Source organism: Cervus canadensis, chromosome 13 (assembly GCF_019320065.1).
Source record: "Cervus canadensis isolate Bull #8, Minnesota chromosome 13, ASM1932006v1, whole genome shotgun sequence".
NCBI lineage: Eukaryota > Metazoa > Chordata > Mammalia > Artiodactyla > Cervidae > Cervus > Cervus canadensis.
In genome coordinates, this window is record NC_057398.1 from 59,366,066 (window position 1) to 59,390,931 (window position 24,866).

At 38.8% G+C, this 24,866-nt stretch overlaps 1 protein-coding gene and 1 pseudogene across 1 annotated transcript in view; both read left to right on the plus strand.

The window, feature by feature from the left end:
* The window catches only part of USH2A (usherin), an 893,901-nt gene that overhangs the window by 573,743 nt on the left and 295,292 nt on the right, over positions 1-24,866 (plus strand). Inside the window, exons 41-43 of the mRNA XM_043484771.1 lie at positions 1,149-1,777; positions 7,914-8,248; positions 17,470-17,592. Of these exons, the coding sequence (XP_043340706.1) occupies positions 1,149-1,777; positions 7,914-8,248; positions 17,470-17,592 (1,087 nt within the window). The remainder of the gene's footprint in view (positions 1-1,148; positions 1,778-7,913; positions 8,249-17,469; positions 17,593-24,866) is intronic.
* Positions 17,897-19,040, plus strand: LOC122452279 (annotated as a pseudogene).

A 24,866-nucleotide genomic window follows, 5' to 3' on the forward strand; every position in this document is an offset into this window, starting at 1 on the left:
GCTGTGGGCAGAAAAGGGGGATATAGGATTTTTCTTGATCTGTTGTAGCAATTTATAGATTTCAGGCCGTGGTTTATAAGAATGCTAAATGTTCTGGAATTACAGCTGTTACTGATCAGTGATTGAGCCAGATTTGTGTTATTGCACCATGTTCTTGCTTGTACCTAGAGAGCAGTAAAGCCTCAATATAATAAAAAGCACCTGCATTTTAAATGAAATTTCAATTGAAAAACTTAACAGCCCTTCAAATTGCAGAATTTAACGCAGCCCAGTAAAGCTTAAATAACACTTTGCCTCCGCAGGCTGAGGGGTTTGCATTCAAGGTGACTTGAGTGTGTCGCATGGTGAAATTATTTACAATTAAGGAATTTCTCTGGAGGGCTGCAGGATATTTGCTGCTCCACAACACCTAGGCGGGCATATGGTGGGCCTTTTTCAGTATTCATGGAGCCTCCTGAACCTTTATGATAATTGAATCAGTTAGAGTGCTGAGTGGAGCAAGCATTAAACCTGTTAACCTAAAGGTCAGATCTGTGCATTGTTTATTTATCAGTAGGTGAAAGAGCTAAATCGGCAGCTTCTGTCACAGTCACAGTAAAAAATCACCTATAATATTAACAGGGAGTAGATAAATTGCAAAACATGGATTAGAATGATAAACAGACCCGGGGATAATATGGAATATATAATGAGAGATGCTGAAGGGTTTTACTGGGCTATAAAATATACAGGTTTGTTATGATAGTGTTATTGATTATAATGAGTTACCAGAGTTCCAGAAAAATGGGGCGTAAGTTGTGAAATTTGGTTACAGCTGCCCTCTTGTGTCTTTCTCTCCTAAGGTCTTTATTTCAGAAGAGTCTTCGTGATGTTGGGGAATCCTTAGTTTTAATCAAAAGAAATGATTTAATAAAGTTATCTTACAAGAGCAAATGGCAATTGAATTCAATAATGTTCAACAAGTGCATCTTACACATTTAAGAGGAAAGCAGTCATGAGCCTTGCCTATATGACACTTGGCCACTTACCCAATGGCCTTTACTGTGTCCAGTTTCATATTCTGGGAGGAGAGTGATCACTGATTTTAGTTCTGTTCTGAGGGGTGGGAAGTTTCCAAGACGTATCACTACTTACTTTCTACTTTATAGAACCTGGACCTATAGACCCTCCAATTATTCTGGACAAGAAGTCGAGAATGATACTGGTCACCTGGCAGCATCCTTTAAAGTGCAACGGGCTCATTACCCATTATAACATTTACCAACATGGCCGCCTCAGCTTGAAAACTTCTGGAAATGTCACTAATGGCACAGTGACCCATTTACGCCCATATACGGCCTACACGTTTCAAGTAGAAGCTTGTACTTCAAAAGGGTGTTCCCTGTCAGCAGATTCCCAGACCGTTTGGACACTCCCAGATGCACCAGAAGGTATCCTGAGTCCAGAGCTGTTCTCTGATACCCCAACATCTGTGATCATATCTTGGCAACCCCCTACCCATCCCAACGGCCTGGTGGAGAACTCCGCCATCCAGAGAAGGGTCCAAGGGAAGGAGGCAGTCACCACCCTGGTGACTCTCCCGGGAAGTCATCCCAGGAGGTTTATAGACAAGACTTCTGCTCTTAGTCCGTGGACAAAATATGAGTATCGAGTGCTAATGAGCACTGCTGATGGAGGGACAAACAGCAGTGATTGGGCAGAAGTGACCACGAGACCCTCGCGACCTGCTGGGGTGCAGCCCCCCGAGGTGGATGTGTTAGGACCCAACGCAGCCAAGGTAAGAAGCTAAGTGTCTGCTCTGCAGACTAGGAATGTACCCTGCATTGACTCCGTGTTAAACAGAGCCATCTACTGACAAAACGCACACATGTGTTGTTTTAGGCAATCACTGGAGAAACTGGGTTTTTGGCCTTTGGCCCAAACTCTCTCGAATTTGATGTCAGTTTTTCATTTCTCCCTGAATCCCCTTAATTATATTGTTGAGACGCTTCCATTTGCCGCACACACCTGAAATCCTTTGAATGCCACCCTGGGATGCTTAGCTTAACCACCACGTCAGATCTAAATAGATCAGAAAATGAGAAGAGGTGGGGAAATGCGGGGGGAAGGGATTAGTGTATTAACAAAAGTTCCAATTACCAATATTCTGATTTTTTTTTTTTTAATGATCAAAGAATCAAGAGGATGGGGGAAAGAAAGAAAAATAGCAGATTACGGGGCTATTTAGGAACTGTTCAATTATTCACTTCATTCTGCTGGGAATGAACTCTAGAGGCTAGGATAACTACCATTGTTTTGGCTTGCATACAAACTTCATTCAAGGGAAATTAGTGTAACCAAACAGGAGGGAGTTTTGTAGCTTAGAAGCCTCTTTTGTGTAAATACACACATGCTTCCATGGATTCAGTCTTGTACTACTGCCAAAAGCATTGGTGCAGCAGCTTGCTCGCCAGAGCACAAAACAAAGGACATTTGCATAACAGCAAAGTTCATCTGTTGAAATTATTACTTGAATCGCTGTTGTGTGTTCTCTCGTGCCTACGAAAAGCAAACACTGGGTGATGCGAAATAGTGTAAATCATTGAAGAAATTTAATTGAACCTACATACTAAAATCTGTGTTTCAAAGTCTGCCTTCATGAGTTTACGCAGGAGATTGGTCAAAGCAACACAGCTTCTTGATAGAAACATCTCAAATGTATAGAATTCTGTTGATAAAACATCAAAAGGAAATCAATTTGAAGGACATGATGTATGGTGTTTACTATATGAATTGGGCAATCTTAAGAATTGTTCTTCATTCAAAGGAAAAGCAGAACAAACCAAAGGAAAACCCCAAACAAACCTAGAGTTATTAATCATTCCAGAAATGACTTTTCTTTTTAATCCTAAGGGAATTTTGCAAAACTTCGGTAGCAGTACCAATCAATATGATGTGGCATAAGCAGAGTCCTTCACAAAGGCAAAGCTAGGTAATGGACGTTTTTTCTAGATTCTTTCTAACAAAGATTTAATAGCTAGGCAAATCCGAAAGATGACAAATATTTTCAGAAAAGTAATAGCTCAGTGCATAATTCTATGTGATTCAGCATTTATAAATGATGATCAAAAGTATTCAAAGTAAGCTGCCTGGCTTTTTCATTCATCCTTTTTTTTCCCTTCCTCTTTTGATTTTGTAACCTCATCCAAGAATGTTAAACAATGTGCATGGCTTGTCAACCTGCTAAAGTACGATTTAGCTTGGTTTGAGAGCAGAATCTCACAGACACTCACCAGGCCTGGAATCTAAAAGTCTCTAAGAAGGTGCTTAGAATATACAGACAAAGTACACTAGTGCTCATTTTTTAAAAAATTCATACCTGTTACTAATCCTTACTTTATAACTAGAAAATCAAAAATTATCAATGAAGAGAGTCATCAGGATTATTTAGCTGAATCTAGTATTGGACTATATGTATTTAAATAATATTAAAACAACATATTTATGCTTCAGAATTATTTGCTCACCTTCAGAAAGGTTCAGAAAGATCTTCAGATTGCCAGAATAGGTGTTCTAATGACACTGCTTATCTGGTAAACAGGCAGTGTGACAACAGTACTGTGATTTCTTTTTATAAAAGATAAGATTTGAAAATTAAAATTGCAGATGGATAAAATCTGAGAAACAGAAGCATGGTCTTTAATATATAGGCTAAAAGGTTCATTCAACATTTACCATATGGAATCATTCTAAATATTAGGATGAGCAAAATTGTCAATAATATTATTGACAATAATAATTTCAGTTCTACCAACATTTATTGAGCATCTACACATCTTAATGAGTGCCTCTGTTAGGCACTGAGGACACAGTAAGACCAAGACAAAATCTTTACCTTCATGGAGTGTACATTTTAGACAAAACAATATAAATAAATAAAATGCTCAGAAATGGAAAAAAAAAAACTTGGGGGAAAAACAAGTCAGGTTAAGAGGAATAAAGACTACCAGTTGATTGAGAGATAATACAGGAACTGGACTGGTATTTCACTCTAGTTCTTACCATTTTGCACCATCTGGTCTTTTCACCACCTTTCCTCCTATAAGAACTTGCAGTCTAATAGGGAAAACAAGGAAACTTCACATACTTAGGCCAACTGGAAAATAACCCAAAGTAACATCTTAATAAGCGTAAAAAGATGAGCTATGACTTGGCATAGATATGAGCCTTAAGAAGGGAAAGTTGCATAACAACAAGGTCCTACATAGGGAATTATATTCAATATCCTATAATAAACCATAATGGAAAAGAATATAAAATATATATATGTGTGTGTATATATATATATGAATAACTGAATCACTTTGCTATATAGCAGAAATTAGCACAGCATTGCAAATCAACTGTACTTCAATAAAATTTTAAAAAAGAAAAAGGGGAAACTTGCACATCATATTATTAATATCTTATTTGATTATAAGGAAAACAACATTTAATGTCAAAGAGGTTGTGTTATCTGAAAAAGTGAAAGCCACACACTTTGGTGTTGCATTTATTCGTTTAAGAAAATGCATTTCATCATATAAAGTTGGTAAAAAATACCAAAACCTGTAAAAGAGGGTTTAATCAAGCTCTAATTTAGAATTATGCTATAGATCCAAAACTTCTAAATAGAATAAAATATTAGCAAATTGAACAAGCATACTTACTCTTAGCCCAGTCTCAGCCCATTATATCGATCTTTGTAAAAACTCTTATTCGTAAAGTTCTTTTTTTCTTTATTTTTATTTGAAGGATAACTGCAATAGTGTTGGTTTCTGCTGTAGATCGCCATGGATCAGTCATAGGTACACATATGTTCCCTTCCTCTTGAGCTTCCCACCCACCTCCCATCCTAGCCCACCCCTCTAGGTTGTCACAGAGCCCTGACTTGAGTCCCCTGAGACATATAGCAAATTCCCACTGTCTATCTATTTTATATATGTTAGCTATGTGTAGTTTTAAAATGTGATTTGATGGAGTTAAAGAAATTAGAAGTAAATTACATTGTTTGTGTGTTACTTTTTTCAAGCCTGAAGCCAATCAACTAAACCACCTTCATAAATTTTTGTTGACGACCGGGATCATGCAGGTGCCTTAATTGTTTAGGGCCACACTTCAGAGATCTGATTGAGTAGGTTAAAGTCAGTAGTTCCTTAAACACCTACCCACCTGTCCTATCTTATGAAAATATATAGTAAATAAACAGAGAAATGGAAATCCAAGCAATTAAGAACCACACAAATTAAAGAAACTATTGTCATCAATAAAGCATCTCTAAAATAAACATTTTATTCTAAGCCATAAATGACACTTTATTTTAAAATTTTCAGTGTAAAAGTCTTCTTTTGCAGAACATCTTTTGCTTATTAAGCCAGGAACATGGTCCTTAGTCTGACTTTTGGGGGCTGCAACAATATTTTATAATCCTTCATATGAGCAATAGATAAATAAAAGGCTATGGGAATTTAAATTGAAAGTTTTAATCTCACATATTTTGGCCACACTATAATAAAGTAGTCTTAAGAATTGGAAAGAATAGAATCCAATATTTCACTAACTGGCTCCTTAAAAAGCTTGGTCACATTTATTTTTAGTAATAGCTCCAGGATGTTTTCAAGAGGATGATCAAATTAGATACCATTTCTGTTAGCCTACTCACTATAATGACAATGGCCTTCTCCACCTTGCTCTAAATTCCTTCTAAAAACTTTCTGTGGAAGTAGACTCATGTCTTCTAACTCAGTACTGTCAAAAAGACATATCTTCCTAAGTCTTTAACTTTTTAAGTGAGAAAAATAGCAAATTTCTGGATGCAAACATTTATAGTAGAAAACACAGGGATTTTTCAGCTTTTCAAATGACTGTCTTCAGAGTCATTACATCACATCTCTTAATCTCTGCAGGTTGATATCTTATGCAGATTTTTATTTTATGAGTGTTTTCTTAGCCTCAATAACCGAGTTCCAAATCAATTCACTCTCAGCTCAACTGCGAACACAGACTGCATCTGAAGTTTGAATTCTTTCAAGGACTGCCAAGCCTTGACCTGAACTTTCAGAATATTCTAGTTCCAGAGGCAAGTGGCATTCCACATGTGTGTCAGGTAGAACTGAGCTGTGATAACCCTTCCATTTTTTATTTGCAAGTAACAGGAAGCCCTGTAAGTTTGACCTTGACTCATTTCTTGAGCCCACAAAGAACACTGTACCACCAAAATAAATAGAATCCTATGTCTGCTTTATAAACTTTGCTTAATTTAGGCCTCTTTGATCTCTCCTCCATCCAGGCAAATCCTCTGTGCTCATAAGGAACACATCTAAAACTTGTCTTCACCAGCACATTTTGGAACTCTCTTCTCCTAGAAGTTTTTAAAATCAGCAATGATTTCAAGCCATGTAGTAAAATTTCAGTAGATGCCAAGTCCTTGTTAATTATAAATTAGGACTGTAATCATCAAGCAGCTGCCCAAATGACATGTTGTTTAGTCACTCAGTCATGTCCAACTGTTGGCGACCCCATGGACTATAGCCCACCAGGCTTCCCTGTCCTTCACTACCTCCCAGAGCTTACTCAAGACTCAATCATGTCCATTGATTTGGTGATTCCATCCAACCATCTCATTCTCTGTTGCCCCCTTCTTCTCCTGCCCTCAATCTGTCTATTTTGTCTCCAGCAATTAGTAAGAGTACCCTACGAAAATCTCAGGTTATATTGCTCCTAGAGGAAACTTTTTTCCTTTAAGACAGAAAATTTTAGTTCATCATTCTCTGTTCTAATTTGTCTATAACACGTTTCAAACTTTAATTTTGTATAGAACTATAAGTGTAGGTATCAATATATCACTTTGTGGAAAACTTGTTTAAATTATCAAAATAGCTGTATGCCAAGGAAAATATAATGCCATCAGCCATGACTGCAATTACTTGTTAAATTCCATCACTGAGTATTTGGCATTAAGTAAATGTACAATTTAGGCTCTGTTCTCATGAAACTTAGTCTATTTGGAAGATGAAATATACACTCTAAAATTTAAGGAACATTGCAAGGCAAGAAAAAAGAGATGAAGCAGGATAGCATATAAATAATGGATTTTTAATGACCTATGTGCATTTTTCTAGGGTCTTTTCCCCCTATAAGAGCATGAGTGGGTTAGCACAATGCCCTTACAATATTTAGTCAGAGAAGAAAAAGAACATTAAACATTATTAGAAAACATTGTTTCTTTCTTCTGACGTTCACGTCTATGACTTAAACAGGATCATTTTTTACTTGCTTTTTTTAAAGCTTTCCACACATTTCTTCTCTTTGCGAAAAGGATATGTTGTTATTGCTGTTACTTGCTACATTATGCACTAGTGAGATTCAGAAGCTCAATTTCACTTTCTCAGAAGATGCAAAGAATGAGTTCTGCACTCCCACCACCACCATCCAAAAAAAGAATAGTGACATGTTTAGAATACACACTTATAATGCAAAACAAGGAATTCTGATATTTCGTCTAATTGAGTTATAAAGAAGGACACTCTCAAATCCTGCTGCTGCCCCACTGATGCGTGTGGATGTGTGAATTCTCTCCATGTGTGTGCTCTGCGTCTTTCCGGACACCCGTGGTGGAGATGAATCACTGAGGTGTGTATTAGTCTGACAGTCTTAGAAAGTCTCCAGACTAACAGCCCAACCCAGGAAACTGCATCTCATTTAGTTCCTGGTGGACTGCTAATTGATCTAAAAACTCTTCATTACTGTCTAGTGTAAAGGGCTGAGTCAAAAGTGGGTATTTCTACAGTGACTTAACTGAAAACAAGACAGGGCAAAACGCCGGGCCCTGTGAACCTCCGCAATTGCTCTGTTCCTATGTTGTCACATTGGTTCTAATTTTTCTTTTATTTCAGGTCACTTGGAAGCCCCCACTCATCCTGAATGGAGACATCCTTAACTATGAGATCCGCATGCCTGACCCTCACATCACCATCACCAATGTTACTTCTTCTGTGTTAAGTTATGTTGTTACTCATCTGATTCCTTTCACTAATTACTCCGTCACCATTGTGGCTTGCTCAGGGGGTAACGGGTATCTAGGGGGGTGCACAGAGAGCTTCCCTACCCACGTGACCACCCCTCCTGCCCTGCCGCAGGATCTTGGCCCATTGTCCGTGGTTCCACTAAGTGAATCATATGTTGGGATTTCCTGGCAGCCACCATCCAGGCCAAACGGACCTGATGTGAGGTAAGAGACAGCAATGATGCTTTTGTATTTTGTTGTGATCTTCTCTCTCCAGGAAGGAAGGGAGGAGGCTCTTCCTCACATATGAACATAGAACTAATTTCTTATTGGATATTCATATTTGTGACTTTTTTTTATTGAACTAGAGTAGATTTATCATGTTTTGTTAATTTCTGCTGACTGCAAAGTGATTAAGTTATTCATATATATATATGCTTTTTTATATGATTTTCCATTGTGGTTTATCTCAGGATATTGAATATAGTTTCCTGTGCTATACAGTAGGACCTGGTTGTTTATCCAATTTAGGTATAATAGTTTGCATCTGCTAACCTCAGGTTCCCAATCCTTTCCTCTCCCACATACTCTGTGTCAGCCTTACTCATAACTTTCATACAGTTTCATCTTGTGTATCTTGACATATGGAACCATGAAAAATTTATCATGGTAAAAATATCATGATATTCTAGGAACTAAAGATGGTTGAAGGGGCTTCCCCGGTGGCTCAGTGATAAAGAATCTGCCTGCCAGTGCAGGAGACAGGGGTTCAACCCCTGGGTCAGGAACATGCCCTGGAGAAGGAAATGACAACCCACTCCAATATTCTTGCCTGCAGAGTCACATGGACAGAGGATCTTGGCAGGCTATGGTCCATGGGATCACAAAAGAGTGAAGACACGACTTAGTGACTAAACAGGAACAAAAAACCTTGAAACAACAATCAATATTCTCTAATGATTCTCTATACAATCCGTCTCTTCATTTTCAAAGTATATTCTTTTTTTTTTTTCCATTTATTTTTATTAGTTGGAGGCTAATTACTTTACAATATTGTAGTGGTTTTTGCCATACATTGACGTGAATCAGCCATGGACTTACATGTATTCCCCATCCTGATTCCCCCTCCCACCTCCCTCCCCACCCCATCCCTTTGGGTCGTCCCAGTGCACCAGCCCCGAGCACTTGTCTCATGCATCCATCCTGGGCTGGTGATCTGTTTCACCCTTGATAATATACATGTTTCGATGCTATTCTCTCAAAACATCCCACCCTCGCCTTCTCCCACAGAGTCCAAAAGTCTGTTCTGTACATCTGTGTCTCTTTTTCTGTTTTGCATATAGGGTTATCGTTACCATCTTTCTAAATTCATATATATGTGTTAGTATACTGTATTGGTCTTTATCTTTCTGGCTTACTTCACTCTGTATAATGGGCTCCAGTTTCATCCATCTCATTGGAACTGATTCAAATGGATTCTTTTTAATGGCTGAGTAATATTCCATGGTGTATATGTACCACAGCTTCCTTATCCATTCATCTGCTGATGGGCATCTAGGTTGCTTCCATGTCCTGGCTATTTTAAACAGTGCTGCGATGAACATTGGGGTGCATGTGTCTCTTTCAGATCTGGTTTCCTCGGTGTGTATGCCCAGAAATGGGATTGCTGGGTCATGTGGCAGTTCTATTTCCAGTTTTTTAAGAAATCTCCACACTGTTTTCCATAGTGGCTGTACTAGTTTGCATTCCCACCAACAGTGTAAGAGGGTTCCCTTTTCTCCACACCCTCTCCAGCATTTATTGCTTGTAGACTTTTGGATAGCCGCCATCCTGACTGGCGTGTAATGGTACCTCATTGTGGTTTTGATTTGCATTTCTCTAATAATGAGTGATGTTGAGCATCTTTTCATGTGTTTGTTAGCCATCTGTATGTCTTCTTTGGAGAAATGTCTGTTTAGTTCTTTGGCCCATTTTTTGATTGGGTCACTTATTTTTCTGGAATTGAGCTGCAGGAGTGCTTGTATATTTTTGAGATTAATCCCTTCTCTGTTGCTTCATTTGCTATAATTTTCTCCCATTCTGAGGGCTGTCTTTTCACCTTGCTTATAGTTTCCTTTGTTGTGCAAAAGCTTTTAAGTTTCATTAGGTCCCATTTGTTTATTTTTGCTTTTATTTCCAATATTCTGGGAGGTGGGTCATAGAGGATCTTGCTGTGATTTATGTCGGAGAGTGTTTTGCCTATGTTCTCCTCTAGGAAGTTTTATAGTTTCTGGTCTTACATTTAGATCTTTAATCCATTTTGAGTTTATTTTTGTGTATGGTGTTAGAAAGTGTTCTAGTTTCATTCTTTTACAAGTGGTTGACCAGTTTTCCCAGCACCACTTGTTAAAGAGGTTGTCTTTTTTCCATTGTATATCCTTGCCTCCTTTGTCAAAGATAAGGTGTCCATAGGTTCGTGGATTTATCTCTGGGCTTTCTATTCTGTTCCATTGATCTATATTTCTGTCTTTGTGCCAGTACCATACTGTCTTGATGACTGTGGCTTTGTAGTAGAGCCTGAAGTCAGGCAGGTTGTTTCCTCCAGTTCCATTCTTCTTTCTCAAGATTACTTTGGCTATTCGAGGTTTCTTGTATTTCCATACAAATTGTGAAATTTTTATTCTAGTTCTGTGAAAATACCTATTGGTTAGCTTTGATAGGGATTGCATTGAATCTATAGATTGCTTTGGGTAGAATAGCCATTTTGACAATATTGATTCTTCCAATCCATGAACACGGTATGTTTCTCCATCTGTTTGTGTCCTCTTTGATTTCTTTCATCAGTGTTTTATAGTTTTCTATGTATAGGTCTTTTGTTTCTTTAGGTAGATATACTCCTAAGTATTTTATTCTTTTTGTTGCAATGGTGAATGGTATTGTTTCCTTAATTTCTCTTTCTGTTTTTTCATTGTTAGTATATAGGAATGCAAGGGATTTCTGTGTGTTAATTTTATATCCTGCAACTTTACTATATTCATTGATTAGCTCTAGTAATTTTCTGGTAGAGTCTTTAGGGTTTTCTATGTAGAGGATCATGTCATCTGCAAACAGCGAGAGTTTCACTTCTTCTTTTCCTATCTGGATTCCTTTTACTTCTTTTTCTGCTCTGATTGCTGTGGCCAAAACTTCCAAAACTATGTTGAATAGTAGTGGTGAGAGTGGGCACCCTTGTCTTGTTCCTCATTTTAGGGGAAATGCTTTCAATTTTTCACCATTGAGGGTAATGCTTTCTGTGGGTTTGTCATATATAGCTTTTATTACGTTGAGGTATGTTCCTTCTATTCCTGCTTTCTGGAGAGTTTTAAACATAAATGGATGTTGAATTTTGTCAAAGGCTTTTTCTGCATCTATTGAAATAATCATATGGTTTTTATCTTTCAATTTGTTAATGTGGTGTATTACATTGATTGATTTGCAGATATTAAAGAATCCTTGCATTCCTGGGATAAAGCCCACTTGGTCATGGTGTATGATTTTTTTAATATGTTGTTGGATTCTGTTTGCTAGAATTTGTTAAGGATTTTTGCATCTATGTTCATCAGTGATATTGGCCTGTAGTTTTCTTTTTTTGTGGCATCTTTGTCTGGTTTTGGAATTAGGGTGATGGTGGCCTCATAGAATGAGTTTGGAAGCTTACCTTCATCTGCAATTTTCTGGAAGAGTTTGAGTAAGATAGGTGTTAGCTCTTCTCTAAATTTTTGGTAGAATTCAGCTGTGAAGCCATCTGGTCCTGGGCTTTTGTTTGCTGGAAGATTTCTGATTACAGTTTCGATTTTCTTGCTTGTGATGGGTCTGTTAGGATCTTCTATTTTTTTCTGGTTCAGTTTTGGAAAGTTATACTTTTCTAAGGATTTGTCCATTTCTTCCAAGTTGTCCATTTTATTGGCATAGAGCTGCTGGTAGTAGTCTCTTATGATCCTTTGTATTTTTGTATTGTCTGTTGTGATATCTCCATTTTCATTTCTAATTTTGTTAATTTGGTTCTTCTCCCTTTGTTTCTTAATGAGTCTTACTAACGGTTTGTAGATTTTGGTTATTTTTTCAAAAAACCAGCTTTTAGCATTGTTGATTTTTGCTATGGTCTCTTTAGTTCCTTTTGCATTTATTTCTGTCCTAATTTTTAAGATTTATTTCCTTCTACTAACCCTGGGGTTCTTCATTTCTTCCTTCTCTAGTTGCTTTAGGCATAGAGTTAGGTTATTTATTTGACTTTTTTCTTATTTCTTGAGGTAAGCCTGTAATGCTATGAACCTTCCCCTTAGCACTGCTTTTACAGTGTCCCATAGGTTTGGGTTGTTGTGTTTTCATTTTCATTCGTTTCTATACATATTTTGATTTCTTTCTTGATTTCTTCTATGATTTGTTGGTTATTCAGAAGTGTGTTATTTAGCCTCCATATGTTTGAATTTTTAATAATTTTTTTTCCTGTAATTGAGATCTAATCCTACTGCACTGTGGTCAGAAAAGATGACTGGAATGATTTCAATTTTTTTGAATTTCCCAAGGCTAGATTTATGGCCCAGGATGTGATCTATTCTGGAGAAGGTTCCATGTGCACTTGAGAAAAAGGTGAAATTGATTGTTTTGGGGTGAAATGTCCTATAGATATCAATTAGGTCTAGCTGGTCCATTGTGTCATTTAAAGTTTGTGTTTCCTTGTTAATTTTCTGTTTAGTTGATCTATCCATAGTTGTGAGTGGGGTATTAAAGTCTCCCACAATTATTGTGTTACTGTTAATTTCCCATTTCATACTCATTAGCATTTGCCTTACATATTGTGGTGCTCCTATGTTGGGTGCATATGTATTTATAATTGTTATATCTTCTTCTTGGATTGATCCTTTGATCATTATGTAGTGTCCTTCTTTGTCTCTTTTCACAGCCTTTATTTTAAAGTCTATTTTATCTGATACATGTATTGCACTCCTGCTTTCTTTTGGTCTCCATTTGCGTGAAATATTTTTTTCCAGCCCCTCACTTTCAGTCTGTTTGTGTCCCTTGTTTTGAGCTGGGTCTCTTGTAGACAGCATATATAGGGGTCTTGTTTTTCTATCTATTCAGCCAGTCTTTGTCTTTTGGTTGGGGCATTCAACCCATTTACATTTAAGGCAATTATTGATAGGTATGGTCCCGTTGCCATTTACTTTGTTGTTTTGGGTTCACGTTTATACAACCTTTCTGTGTTTCCTGTCTAGAGAAGATCCTTTAGCATTTGTTGAAGAGCTGGTTTGGTGGTGCTGAGTTCTCTCAGCTTTTGCTTGTCTGTAAAACTTTTGAATTCTCCTTCATATCTGAATGAGATCCTTGCTGGGTACAGTAATCTAGGTTGTAGGTTATTCTCTTTCATTACTTGAAGTATGTCCTGCCATTCCCTTCTGGCCTGAAGGGTTTCTATTGATAGATCAGCTGTTATCCTTATGGGAATCCTTTTGTGTGTTATTTGTTGTTTCTCCCTTGCTGCTTTTAATATTTGTTCTTTGTGTTTGATCTTTGTTAATTTGATTAATATGTGTCTTGGGGTGTTTCACCTTGGGTTTATCCTGTTTGGGACTCTCTGGGTTTCTTGGGCCTATGTAACTATTTCCTTCCCCATTTTAGGGAAGTTTTCAGCTATTATCTCCTCGAGTATTTTCTCATGGCCTTTCTTTTTGTCTTCTTCTTCTGGGCCTCCTATGATTCGAATGTTGGGGCGTTTCACATTGTCCCAGAGGTCCCTGAGGTTGTCCTCATTTCTTTTGATTCTTTTTTCTTTTTTCCCCTCTGCTTCATTTATTTCCACCATTTTATCTTCTACCTCACTTATCCTATCTTCTGTCTCCGTTATTCTACTGTTGGTTCCCTCCAGAGTGTTTTTGATCTCATTTATTGCATTTATTCATTTTTAATTGACTCTTTTTTATTTCTTCTAGGTCCTTATTAAACATTTCTTGCATCTTCTCAATCTTTGTCTCCAGGCTATTTATCTGTAACTCCTTTTTGTTTTCAAGATTTTGGATCATTTTTATTATCATTATTCTAAATTCTTTTTCAGGTAGATTCCCTATCTCCTCCTATTTTGTTTGACTTGGTGGGCATTTTTCATGTTCCTTTCCCTGCTGGGTATTTCTCTGCCTTTTCATCTTGTTTAGATGGCTGTGTCTGGAGTGGGCTTTCTGTATTCTGGTGGTCTGTGGTTTCTTTTTATTGTGGAGGTTTCTCCCAGTGGGTGGGGTTGGACGATTGGCTTGTCAAGGTTTCCTGGTTAGGGACGCTTGCGTCAGTGTTCTGGTGCATGGAACTGGATTTCTTCTCTCTGGAGTGCAATGGAGTGTCCAGTCGTGAGTTTTGAGATGGATCTATGTGTTAGGTGTGACTTTGGGCAGCCTGTATGTTGACACTCAGGGCTATGTTCCTGCATTGCTGGAGAATTTGTGTGGTATGTCTTGCTCTGGAACTTATTGGCTCTTGGGTGGTTGTTGGTTTCAGTGTAGGTATGGAGGCTTTTGGGTGACCTCTTATTACTTCATGTTCCCTGTAGTCAGGAGTTTTCTGGTGTTCTCAGGTTTTGGGCTTAAGTTTCCTGCCTCTGGATTTCAGTCTTATTCTTCCAGTAGCCTCAAGACTTCTCCAACTATACAGCACTGATATTAAAGCTTCCAGGTTAATGGTGAAAAGATTCTCCCCCGTTAGGGACACCCAGAGAGGTTCACAGAGTTACATGAAGAAGAGGAGAGGGAGGAGGGAGATAGAGATGAGCAGGAGGAGAAAAAGGGGGACTCAAGAGGAGAGAGACAGATCTACGCAATTCTCTGTTCCCTAAGTGTTCTCCATAGCCCAGACACCCACAGAGATTCACAGAATTGGATTGGGAAGAGAAGGGGGAGGGAGAAAATAGAGGTGATCTGAGGGAGAAAACGGAGAGTCAAAAGTGGGAGAGAGTAATCAACACACTCCTGAGTAAAAATGGGTACTGAATATTGGATTCTTAAGTGTCCAAAATTGATATCAAATACTGAAAAACAAAGATTAAAAATCTAGAGTAGAGGTTAGACTCTTAAAAATACAATATTAAAAACAAAAACACAAAAAAATTTTAGAAATATATATGAAGTTCGGTTTAAAAATAGGGCCTCTTTTTTTTTTCAAGGTTATAGTGAAATGAAAATGAAAATTAAGGAGTAATAGAGGACTTTAAAAGAAAATAAGAGAAAAAATTAAAAAGAAAAAAATGTTTTTTAATTAAAAAATAGTAAAAATATATGAAAATGAATATGAAAGTTAAGGAGTAATGGAGAAGTAATAGGGAATTTTAAGAGAAAATAAAAGAAAAAAATTTTAAAAAAGAAAGAAAAGAAAAGAAAAGAAAAATTTTTTTTAATTAAAAAAAAAAGTAAAAATATATCTAGGAATTTCTCTGGAGCTGTTGTGGTCAGTGTGGGTTCGGTTCAGTTTCAGATAGCTCCTTGCTCCAGCTTACACTTCTCGATACCTATAGGCCCCTTCTGGTGTAGTCATTGTTACCTACAGGGATTTTAATCTGTTGCACCGGTTCCTTCTGAAGTGGTTCCCTTTGTTTATTCGGCTTCTGTTTGCCGGTCTCTTCAGTGTATAATTTCCGCCCTGACGCAGGCGGGCGGACGTGGTCTCTTTTTTAGGTTCGCTGGTTCAGTCGCGCTGCGGGGAGGGAGGGGCGCTGCAGGCAGATATCACTGTGTGTGGGGAGCACTCTCAGTGTTCCGGCCACACTGGGTTTGCCCCGCTCACGGGTGTGTGCTCTCCCCGTCTACACTGCTCAGGCTCCGGGCTGCTCTATATGGAGCAGGCCCTGCATTGTGTGCGGTTCCAGTTTTGGGGTCCTCCACAAAAGCGCAGACTCCGTTGGGCCTGCGTTTTGTGCCTTCCCCGGCCAAGCAGCTCAGGCAGCCAGGAGCTTGTCCAGCACACTCTCCCCAGGTGCGGCGCGCCCTCTCCCCTCCGCGGTCCCAGCCTCAGTTTCCGCGCGCTGGTCAGTGCGCCTTGTGTCTCTGCTGGGGAGCTAGTCTCTAGCCGAGACCCTCCTGGCAGATGTCAACCATCCAGAATCTCAGGAAGTCTTTGGTTAGAAACTGGGAGCCTGTTTGCAGTTTGGTAGGGGGTGCCATCTCTGGGGCCGAGTTTGCCCCTTTCCCCTCCCCCCTGCCTCCTGCCTCCGGCGGGGGATGGGCCGCTCTGCCGCCGGCTAGCTCTTCTCTGGAATTGCTCAGTCCCTTTGTTCTGCGGCCTGCCGACAGTGTGTTCGGGCCGGTTAATTTTCTCTCTCTCTCTCTCTCTTGTTATCCCACAGTTTAAGTTGCTGTCTCACGTTAGCTCCCTCCGATTGCCCTCAGGGCACTCAGGCCCGGTCCTTACCCTAAGCAATGCTGCCTGCTCCTCTCTGTTCCATCCCCACTTGCTGGTGGCGGATGCGGGTGTCTGGGGTACTCTTCTGCTGGGAGTTGCTTTTAGGCATGTAATCTGTGGGTTTTATTTGTTTTTCCTCCCAGTTAGGTTGCCCTCCGAGATTCAAAAACTTCCCCCAGACCCACCTGTGAGAGGGTTTCCTGGTGTTTGGAAACTTCCTCTATTACACCTCCCTTCCCAGGACGGATCTCCATCCCTAGCTCTTTTGTCTCTCTTTTTATCTTTTGTATTTTGTCCTACCCTCTTTCGAAGATGATGGGCTGCTTTTCTGGGCGCCTGCTGTCCTCTGCTAGCAATCAGAAGTTGTTTTGTGAAGTTTGCTCAGTGTTCAAATGTTCTTTTGATGAATTTGTAGGGGAGAAAGTGGTCTCCCCATCCTATTCCTCTGCCATCTTAGCTCCTCTCTCAAAGTATATTCTTACTATATGGTAAGCAAGTTTGATGCATGTTCTAAATGACACATTTGCACAAATATACCTCAAAATTCCAAAGCATTAGCCAATAATTCTTTGGTATGCTATTACTATTTGGAAACTTGTAAAGCATGTGGTCAGGAATATAGATGAAAGAAAAGAATTGTGATTCTAAAATGGCTCTATAACAACTTGACATTTAGCCAAGACTATGAAGTCGATAATATTCTCATTGTTTATAAAATATTGGTGGTAGAAGTCTCAGGAAGTCACTAACTTTATAAGTTTTTGTACTTTGAAACTGACAATAAAGTTTTGGTAAATCTGACATAGAAGAAATCTAAATGTCATCATTTTATTGATAATAGTAAAATGTAAATGGAGCTAATTGTTCCACTTAGCTACAAAGATGACATTTGTGCCAGAAAAAAATGATTATCAGGAAAAAAAGAATATTAAGATGTTTTCTTTATGTTTATACATACACACCACATGCTCGTACCATGGGACAACCTGAATTTTGGTAATAATATTAGGTGAGATAATCCTGATGTTTCTGCTTTTCTTTTGCTTCAGATATGAGCTTCTGAGACGTAAAATCCAGCAACCACTTGCATCAAATCCCCCGGAAGATTTAAATATGTGGCACAATATTTATTCAGGAACTCAGAGGTTTTATGAAGATAAGGGTCTTAGCAGGTGAGATTACAAAAACTATAAAAACAAATACTGGCATTTAGTTTGGGGCATGTTGAATAGTTTAGAGAATCTGAGTGTCTTTGTTGTGTGAGCAAGTTATCAGTTATGCAATAAAACATGTTGGTTATTATCAGTGGCATTAATCATCAAACTGCAACAGTCAGCATGTTTAATATTTGCCACCTTAACTGTACTCTTAAAATAGGCTTTTTGAAGTTGAGTTTGTAGGTGTTTGAGTCTTACCCTCTTGCCTTTGTCACAGCTCTAATCAACACTGTAAGAGAGAAATCTGGAAATATTGAACATGTACGGAACTGGGGAAAGTTTGGGGCACTTGTAGAATGCTTGCTTTTCTAGGAAGTAGTTTGTTGTAACTCATTGATTCAATTCACAAAAATAATTTAATTCACAGGCTTGGGACTTGAAAGAATTCAACCTAGAGTTTGAAGAAACCAAAAAATGAGCAAATAGGTATTATCAGTAAAGCACCCCATGGGAGAGAAAGGAGGGCTATGTTTGTATTCATCCTGTGCTGGAGAACTAGGTTTGCTAGCCTTGGGGGAGTCATTAAACTTCTCTCGGCTGCAATTTTGTTGTCCATAAAATGAGATTGGATGGGGTTAAGTGAAGCCTAAATCTTCATGAATCAAGAAATGTAATGAAATTTCGGAGGGTCAGAAGTCACCACGCTGAGGGCGGCGTGGAGGGTGCTGAGTTCGATTCAAACCCAGGCAGTGACACAGCCCCAGTCCTCGGGCTGTGGGGCAGAGGGTGGGCCATGCTTCTCTCAATCCAGTGGGACCTCAAGTCCTGGAGGTCTTATCCTCCAGACCACCTGTAGATATGCCACCCAGAAACCAGTCCAGCAAAGCCAAGAAGATGACCCGCCCCTTCCCATGCTGCTGAAGGACTACCAGAATGTCCCTGGAATTGAGATTGATGATGTTGTGAAAAGACTCCTATCTTTGGAAATGGCCAAAAAGAAAGAGATGCTAAAAATCAAGAAAGAGCAGTTGATGAGCAAGGTCATGGAAAACCTGAAGGACACCAGCTCCTTGCAGGCTCAAACTGCTGCCTTGACTGTCAAGATCTGCAGTTATGAAGAACACATCAGAAATATTGAAAGCCCACGAGTACTATCTGCTGATGAGCATTGACAAGAGGCAAAAGGTGCTCAGAAACCTCCGCAAGACCAACATCCTGTCTTTGAGAAGACATGCAAGGAGTTGGGGACTGAGTACACCTTTCCCCCTCCATACCAATGAAAAGTCCACCACCACTAGGTGACCAAGAAGGCTCTGTGCATTTGGGTTTTCCAAGAGGTTCAAAAGCTGAAGAAGCAGAAAAGGGCCTTAAAACCTGCAGCTTCAGCAGCCCGGAAACAAGGCCAGAGGAATTCAGAGAGCCCTTCCGAAGTCAGACCAGAGGCAATCAAAGAAACCCAATAAATGTTGTTAAAGTTAAAAAAAAGGAAATGTAATGAAATTTCAAAGAATCACAAGTATTATTTTATGAAAACTTTTCAGACTTATTTTTCAATAACTTTCCTATCAGGTTATTTTTCTAGACTCACCACTGACTAGCTCTGCTGTGAAGTCTGTTTACAATCTGGCCTTGTCCCCCCTCCCTTCATCTTTCCCCTCCTTGGCCTCTATGCTTCAGCCAGTTCGTAATATGTTGGGCACCTCTAATAAGCGACACCAGCCCCTAGACTTCTCATGACTGCCATTTCCCTCTGTCTGTCATCCTTCAAGTCTTGACCTAGAGGTTTTCTAGGTCACCCCTTCCTGGTCTGAATCAGCTGCTTCTTTAATGTATTTCTATAGCACGCCCCTTATATACCACTCTTGTCTTTGCACTGATTTCACCTCTTGTCTGGACACCCCATTATATTGTCAGGTCCACCCTGAGCAAGGCCTTGCCTTCAAGACCCCTGTATTGCAATCCTCACCACAGTGCCTGGCACACAGTGGGGGTCCCAGTCAATGCTAAGTGAAAGAATGTGTTTAGTAATATGTAAAGGATTGATTAGTCATTTCCCTGTGCCTTGAAATTCCCTGGTGGCTCAAATGGTAAAGAATCTGCCTGCAATGCAGGAGACCTGGGTTCAATCCCTGGTCGGGAAGATCCCCTGGAGAAGGAAATGGCAACCCACTCCAGTGCTTAGCCTGGAGAATTCCATGGACAGAGGAGCCTGGCAGACTACAATTCATGGGATCGCAAAGAGTTGGACACAACTGAGTGACTGATTTTTACTTTCACTTTCAAAGCATTGACTAGTCATTTCCCTGTGCCTTAGGAAGACTAACTATGGTGTTCTTATCTTTGGGGAATGGGTAAAACTAAGGAAAAGTCTCCTATTCATCTGAAAGTGTCATGGTAGGAAAACAGATATTGTGAGATACTTGAAGGGAGGAATACATAAATCTATTGAAAGAATAAAGTGAACAAAATGAACCATATAAAATTGCCATTTTTCAAGGCAAAAATGATCAAAAATGATAGGTTATGAGCATATGCTTTTTGTTCAACCTAAATTATCATGGCCACTATTCTCCACTATATTTGATTCACTATTTACTTAATCCAGAATTGCTGTAAAATGATGACTTCAGTTGAAGAAATTCATTTTATTCAGCAATTTCATTTATTTTTACCATATGCTGAGGGAAACTGATAAGAAAAGATGAGTAGCTCAGCCTTTTCCCACAAAGAGCTCACAATCTAGTGGAAAAAACCACTCACACACATGTACTAAGTGCTATAATATCATCACAGTTAACTACAGTTTCACCATCACTCCCTAGGGAAATCATATGGAAAGTAGTTTTCCATGATCTGTGAACTCTAAGTGTCTGAAATACAGCAATTTCCAAAATAAAGAGGACTTGACTATTTAACATTACTGAATTGGATTTTTAGCCATGAGACATTTGGCAGAAAAACACAATAAGTCTCAGAAAGTTAATTTTGTTTCTTCATAGAAGCAATGAAAACTTATTAAAGAATTAGGACCAAAGCCAAAATTTCATTATTGAATTTTTAGTGATGCTTGTAAGGATTTTTAATGAGAAGTCCAAATCAAAGATTTAAGGAAAGAGATTAAGTTAAATCCCCACAAATTAGACTGAAACATAAGTTGACATAAACATATTGATGACAGCTGCTTCTCAAAAAGAAGTGTACCCTGGTTTCCTGCATTGCAGGCAGATTCTTTACTGTCTGAGCCACTGGGAAGCCCACCCTAGAACAAAATGTGCTGAGGTGATATTTTGACTAGCCTCATAATACTAAATATCAAATATTTTTCCTTTGTTATCTCCATGTGCAAAGTAAAATATTGCACTAATTATTCAGATAATTTAGTTTCTTATGAATATAGTAGGTAAGGGCTAATTTGTCCTGCATTACACAACTAGTTGCCTAATTGCTGAATTTTGCTCTATATAGACACCAATGTAGGGGAACTGTAGGTTTATACTACTTGTCACTTTCTAACTTTTCTTCCTTAGTGTACAAAGTGGCCAAGTTATGGTTGTTAGGGAAACCATAACTTTGGGTTTCCTGACATTTTCATCACTTGGAAAATCTGAAAAACGTGCTGTTATCTAATGCTTCTTCAGTGAATCAAGTTGGGTTTAACACACAAGGGCAGCCACCGCCTTAATTTTAAACATCAGGCCACCCTTAGGATTTTCAGAGCCTCATTGTGTCTTGTCTCCTGAGTGATCTGATAAAATTTCTGCAAACTTAGTGATGGCATGCCCTCCTCTTTGTTCTGGATCTGAAAAAGGAACAACAAGCTATAAGAAATAATACCTTCTATTTTAAGGAAAATGTTGACTTGCAGATTATAATAATTTAGCCACCATATAATAATTTAGCCACCATTGAGTTTATGAAAGGAGGTATGTTCTAACTCCTATTACTTTCAGTTATCTATAAATTCCTACAAGTATTTCTTTATCAATGGCAGTCTGAAAAGAGACCTTCATATGAGCATTCAAAAATATTTTTACAAAATTCTATTTACAAAGAATGACAGAACTTGACTGTTTTCAAGTTTAAATGCTTAAACTAAATAAAGTGGAAAATCTAAGTTTAAATATTAATGAGATAGGTTCTAATTTTTTTGCCCTGCAAAATGAAATGTTTCAAGCCATTAAAGAGGACATAGTTTCTAGAGAATGATAGTCAAAAGAATATGACATTCATTCCCCTTCTTTGTAATGAGATTCAGTCAGTTCAGTTCAGTCACTCAGTCATGTCTAACTCTTTGTGACTCCATGAACCACAGCATGCCAGGCCTCCCTGTCCATCACCATCTCCCAGAGTTTACCCAAACTCATGTCCATTGAGTCGGTGATGCCATCTAACCATCTCATCCTCTGTCGTCCCCTTCTCCTCCTGCCCTCAATCTTTCCCAATATCAGGGTCTTTTCCAGTGAGTCAGTTCTTCACATCAAGTGGCCAAAGTATTGGAGTTTTAGCTTCAACATCAGTCCTTCCAATTAACACCCAGGACTATCTCCTTTAGGATGGACTGGTTGGATCTCCTTGAAGTCCAAGGGACTCTCAAGTGTCTTCTCCAACACCACAGTTCAAAAGCATCAATTCTTCTGTGCTCAGCTTTCTTTATAGTCCAACTCTCACATCCATACATGACTACTGGAAAAACATAGCCTTGACTGGATGGACCTTTGTTGGCAAAGTAATGTCTCTGCTTTTTAATATGCTGTCTAGGTTGGTCATAACTTTCCTTCCAAGGAGTAAGCGTCTTTGAATTTCATGGCTGCAATCACCATCTGCAGTGATTTTGGAGCCCAGAAAAATAAAGTCAGCCACTGTTTCCACTGTTTCCCCATCTATATGCCATGAAGTGATGGGACTGGATGCCATGATCTTAGTTTTCTGAATGTTGAGCTTTAAGCCAACTTTTTCACTCTCCTCTTTCACTTTCATCAAGAGGCTCTTTAGTTCTTCTTCACTTTCTGCCATAAGGGTGGTGTCATCTGCATGTCTGAGGTTATTGATATTTCTCCCAGAAATCTTGATTCCAGCTTCATCCAGCCCACCATTTCTCATGATGTACTCTGCATATAAATTAAATAAGCAGGGTGACAATATACAGCCTTGACACACTCCTTTTCCTATTTGGAATTAACTTGTAATGAGATTAAATGTGCACAAATAACATTTTCTGCTTTTCTAATGTGGAAAGACTGGGTCAGTTCCATGACACGTGTTCCTATAACATAAACATATTCAAGTTGTAGGTATTAAGTAAAGGAGTTAGCTTCATGAACGTGGAGGGTGAATGGAAGGACCACCAAAGTGAGGTAGATCCTGTTGTTTTCTTCCTCAATATCACAATGTGAGTACAAGTTGGGTTTAATAGGTGAAATGGGCTTCTTTGGTGGCTCAGATGGTAAAGAATCTGCCTGCAATACAGGAGACCTATCTTCAGTCCTGGGCCGGGACGATCCCCTGGAGATGGAAATGGAAACCCACTCCAGTATTCTTACCTAGGTAATCCCATGGACAGAGGAGCCTGGTGGGCTACAGTCCATGGGGTCATGAAGAGTCAGACACAACTTTCACTTCACTTTTCACTTTATAAATGAAGGCCAACTCTGTTTTATTGTTATACCATCTGTTAGCAATGTACATATTTCAAAAGGAGCAAATATATATCTATTTCACATATAATTTAGTAGAGTCACAGCGCTTTTTTCCTTTCTTTTCTTCATTGTTCTAAGTTTATCTCATTCTGTCCTTTTGTAAGTGTCACCATATTGAAAACTTACCTCATGGAAAAGGAACCCCTAAATCTGAAAGGAATGCTTTTTTTCATTGGAGGCTTTATTACCTAAAGTTTTCTTTTAAAAAAAAGTCAAGTTACTTTGTTTGCATTTCTTTTTCATGTTGATGATACAGTAGAACAGAGACAGAAATCACAGTAAGGTTACCTTGGGTATAACATTCTGAAAGCAGAAATATAGATAGCTAAAGGAATAGGACAGCTGCAACTTACACTCACAATCTAAAATGTATCATAACTTTCAAGTGTGATCATCATTACATTTCAATTTCCAAAAGCAAAAGACCTTCAGCAGCATTTTTAGGGAAAAAAATCTTTCAGCAACAAATACATGAGGAAAAGGTATCCACCATCAATGAAAAATCTAAACAACTACAGATTTAAGCAGTGGAAATAGTGTTGAATTTTTGTTTGTTTGTGTATTTATTTATTCCCACAAAGGATTTGAGGATGTAAGGAATCATATCTATCAGAGGTTTTGCAAATCCTCTAGCGTGTAATGTTGTATTGAAGCGTGTGTTGGGTTGTGGCAGAAATGAAGAGTTAGTAGGAGGAGTAACTGAATAGCCTGCATTTTTTGGAAACATGATTTATACTGGTGACAATATTGACATGTGAAATCTGTTAGGGCATCGATAAAGTTGACATGTTTTTAATTCTGATGAAAATCACCTGAGGCATTCTGTAACTGTACTGAAGAATTTTATTTGTTCCCAAAACATCAGACCCTTTCAAGATCTAAGCTGTCCACATATTTTGCCCTAAATGATGTTTCTTACTGACCAAATTACTATTTTCCATCCATAGCCCATGTTGTCTACTCTGTGAAGACTTCCTGTCTAGATTAGGTTGAATTAGATGCTCTATCTGATGTATGTGGAAAGGAAAAGGAATAAATGAATATGTATTTTAGAGCTCTCCATTTAAAAATATTTTTCTGTATATATGTACACACAAACACACACACACTCCAGTAGTGAAAGACATTGCATTCACTGTGTTTAGTACCTGGCATTTTGCTATTGTTGTTCAGTTGCCCAGTCATGTCCAACTCTTTGCAACCCCATGGATTGCAGCACACCACACCTCCCTGTCCCTCACCATCTCCTGAAGTTTGCCAGAATTCATGCCCATTGCATCAGTGATGCCATCCAGCCATCTTATCATCTGATACCCTCTTCTCCTTCTGCCCTCAATCTTTCCCAGCATCAGGGACTTTTCCAATGAGTTGGCTGTTCACATCAGATGACAAAAATACTGGGACTTCAGCTTCAGCATCAGTCCTTCCAACAAGTTATCAGGGTTGATCTCCCTTCCTTAAGATTAACTGGTTGGATCTCCTTGTTGTCCAGGGGACTCTCAGTAGTCTTCTCCAGCACCACAGTTCGACAGCATCAATTCTTTGGTGCTCTGCCTTCTTTACAGTCCAGCTCTCACAGCTGTCCATGACCAC